Here is a 2,808-nt window from a genome sequence, read left to right on the forward strand (position 1 = left end):
GTCCCAAGTAACCGGTTTATTTTAAATTCCAAATTGAGCAAGTTTTGACTATGTTTTAAAGTCCGCGAAACCAAAAGACTGGATAAGGATTTCTGTTAACCCGGAAGAAGGGTTTAGACATTCCCGGGTTCCGTGGTTTTACCACGGGCGCTCAACTTTTAATAATTGACCTAATTACCTAATTTATTAGATATTTAAACCTATTGTGCATTTTTATCTTCTAACCGTTTTTTAGAATTTTAATTGCTTTTAGGGCTTATGGAATTTATTTGAACGAGTCACGATGTCGCGCACTCGTTGTTTTATACACATTGTGAATTGTGTCACATGAACCGCACCCAGACTCACCAAATGTTTATTATTACTAATATTTGAAGTGATGATCGAGTCACATGAAATGTGCACCTGAATTTCGGGAATTATGTATCACAACTACGTCACGGGAACCATATCCATAGTTGTGATGATTTAATTACTCGCCTAAAGCAAACTATGATGTTCGAATATTATTCATTCTCTATGTTTGAGATTAACAGTAAAGTTCATGAGTTATGTAAAAGAGTTGTTGAGGTAAAGGCTTACTCATTCTATTCTGCCAAGGAACTTTATATGTCGAGAGGGGTTTCAGCGTTTAGATTGATATTGGACAATCATGAATGAAGCATATATTGTGAACCTACTTGTTCGAACCAAACACTTCAACGAATTGAAAAGAAGCATATTGATTAAACTATTACTATCACAAGAAATGGAAATGAACATAATAGTCGTTAGCGCCTATGCGCCTCATGCGGGCCTAGATGAGGAGGCTAAATGTCGCTTTTGGGAGGAGTTAGATGAGATTATGCGTCAGGTACCACCTGTTGAGAAGTTATTCATAGGAGGGGATTTCGATGGTCATATTGGGTCGACCACAGGTGGGTATGACGAAGTGCATGGAGGCTTCAATTTTGGGGAGAGGAACGGAGGAGGAACCTCATTTCTGGACTTCACTAAGGCTTTTGGGTTGGTGATTGTAAACTCTAGCTTTCCGAAGAGGGAGGAGCATTTGGTTACTTTTCAAATTGCGGTGGCGAAGACTCAGATTGACTTCTCCTCCTTAGGAGGCGTGATAGAGGGTTCTGAAAGGATAGCAAGGTGATTCCAGGTGAGATACTCGTGACGCAACATAGGCTCTTGGTGATGGACGTTGGTATTATGGTGAAGAGGAGGAAAATGTCTGTTCGAGGAAGATCGAGAATCAGGTGGGGAGCCTTAACTAAGGATAAAGCCAAGAGTTGGAGGGGCGGTTGTCGGCTATGGGAGCTTGGAGGAGCAGTGGTGACGCGAGCACTATGTGGTCAACGACAGCAGACTGTATAAGGGAGGCTGCAAGAGAGGTGTTAGGGGTCTCGACGGGTGTCTCTGGCAGACACAAAGGAGACTGGTGGTGGAATAAAGTGGTACAAGGTAAAGTGTAAGCGAAGAAGGAGGCATACCGGACGTTAGTGGGGAGCATAGGTGAGGAGGAGAGGGGAGCGTGCATGGAGAAGTATAAGGTAGCTAGGAAGGAAGCGAAGTTAGCGGTCACTTAGGCTAAAACTGCGGCTTACGGTCGTATGTACGAGGAACTAGGGGAAAAAGGCGGGGAGAAGAAGTTATTTAGGCTGGCCAAGCTGAGAGAGAGGAAAGCTTGAGATTTAGACCAAGTGAGATGCATCAAGGACGACGATGGTAGAGTATTGATGGAAGATTCCCAGATTAAGAGGAGATGGAAGAATTACTTTCAAAAACTTCTTAATGAAGTAAGGGATCGGGATATTGTGCTAGGTGAATTGGAGCACTTCGAGAGTCACGGTGACTCTGGGTACTGCAGGCACATTTAGTTTGAGGAGGTCGTGAGATCTATGAGTAAGATGAGTAGGGGGAGAGCGACCGGGCCTGACGAGATCCCGGTAGAATTTTGGAAGTGTGTGGGGAAAGCAGGTTTAGAGTGGTTGACTAGGTTGTTGAATGTTATTTTTAAGGCAAAGAGGATGCCGGATGAGCGGAGGTGGAGTACGGTGGTCCCATTGTATAAGAACAAGGGTGATATCCAGAGTTGTAGCAATAATAGGGGTATCAAATTACTGATTCATACTATAAAAGTGTGGGAGAGGGTGGTTGAAGCGAGGTTGAGGATGATGGTGCCCGTTTCCGACAACTAGTTTGGGTTCATGCCGGGTCATTCTACTATAGAAGCTTTTCACCTTGTTAGGAGGTTGGTTGAACAGTATAGAGATAGGAAGAAAGACCTACACATGGTGTTTATTTACCTAGAGAAAGCGTATGACTAGGTTCTTAGAGAGGATCTCTGGAGAAGCTTAAAGGCAAAAGGCGTGTCGGTTCCCTACATTATGGCGATTAAGTACATGTATGATGGGGCAAAGACTCGGTTAGGACAGTAGGAGGCGACTATGAGTATTTTCCGGTTGTTATGGGGTTACACCAAGGCTCTGCGCTTAGCCTGTTCTTATTCGCCCTGGTGATGGACTCTTTAACATACAACATTCAAGGAGATGCGCCATGGTGCATGCTATTCGCCAATGAAATAGTTCTGATCAATGAGTCGCGAGCCGGTGTTAACGAGAGGCTGGAGGTTTGAGACAGGCTCTTGAATCTAAGGGTTTCAAGCTTAGCAGGACGAAGAAGGAATACCTGCAGTGTAAGTTCAGCGCTGAGCAGGGGGAAGTGGACGTGGATGTGAGGCTTGAATCAAAGGTCATCCTGAGTAAAGGCAGCTTCAGGTACATTGGGTCGGTTATCCAAGGGGTAGAGGAGATCGATGAG

General features: G+C 44.4%; 1 protein-coding gene across 1 annotated transcript; it reads left to right on the forward strand.

Annotated features, from left to right (window-relative positions):
* Window positions 1-748: 748 nt before the first annotated feature.
* On the forward strand, window positions 749-1,141 carry LOC109216414 (craniofacial development protein 2-like). The gene has a single exon (XM_019380565.1). It carries the CDS (start codon window positions 749-751, stop codon window positions 1,139-1,141), a length of 393 nt encoding a protein of 130 aa, XP_019236110.1.
* Window positions 1,142-2,808: the final 1,667 nt, after the last annotated feature.

The sequence above is a fragment of the Nicotiana attenuata genome, unplaced genomic scaffold (assembly GCF_001879085.1).
Source record: "Nicotiana attenuata strain UT unplaced genomic scaffold, NIATTr2, whole genome shotgun sequence".
NCBI lineage: Eukaryota > Viridiplantae > Streptophyta > Magnoliopsida > Solanales > Solanaceae > Nicotiana > Nicotiana attenuata.

Coding starts and splice junctions, on each gene's coding strand:
- LOC109216414 (XM_019380565.1), top strand. CDS start 749: ATGGAAATGAACATAATAGTCGTTAGCGCCTATGCGCCTCATGCGGGC.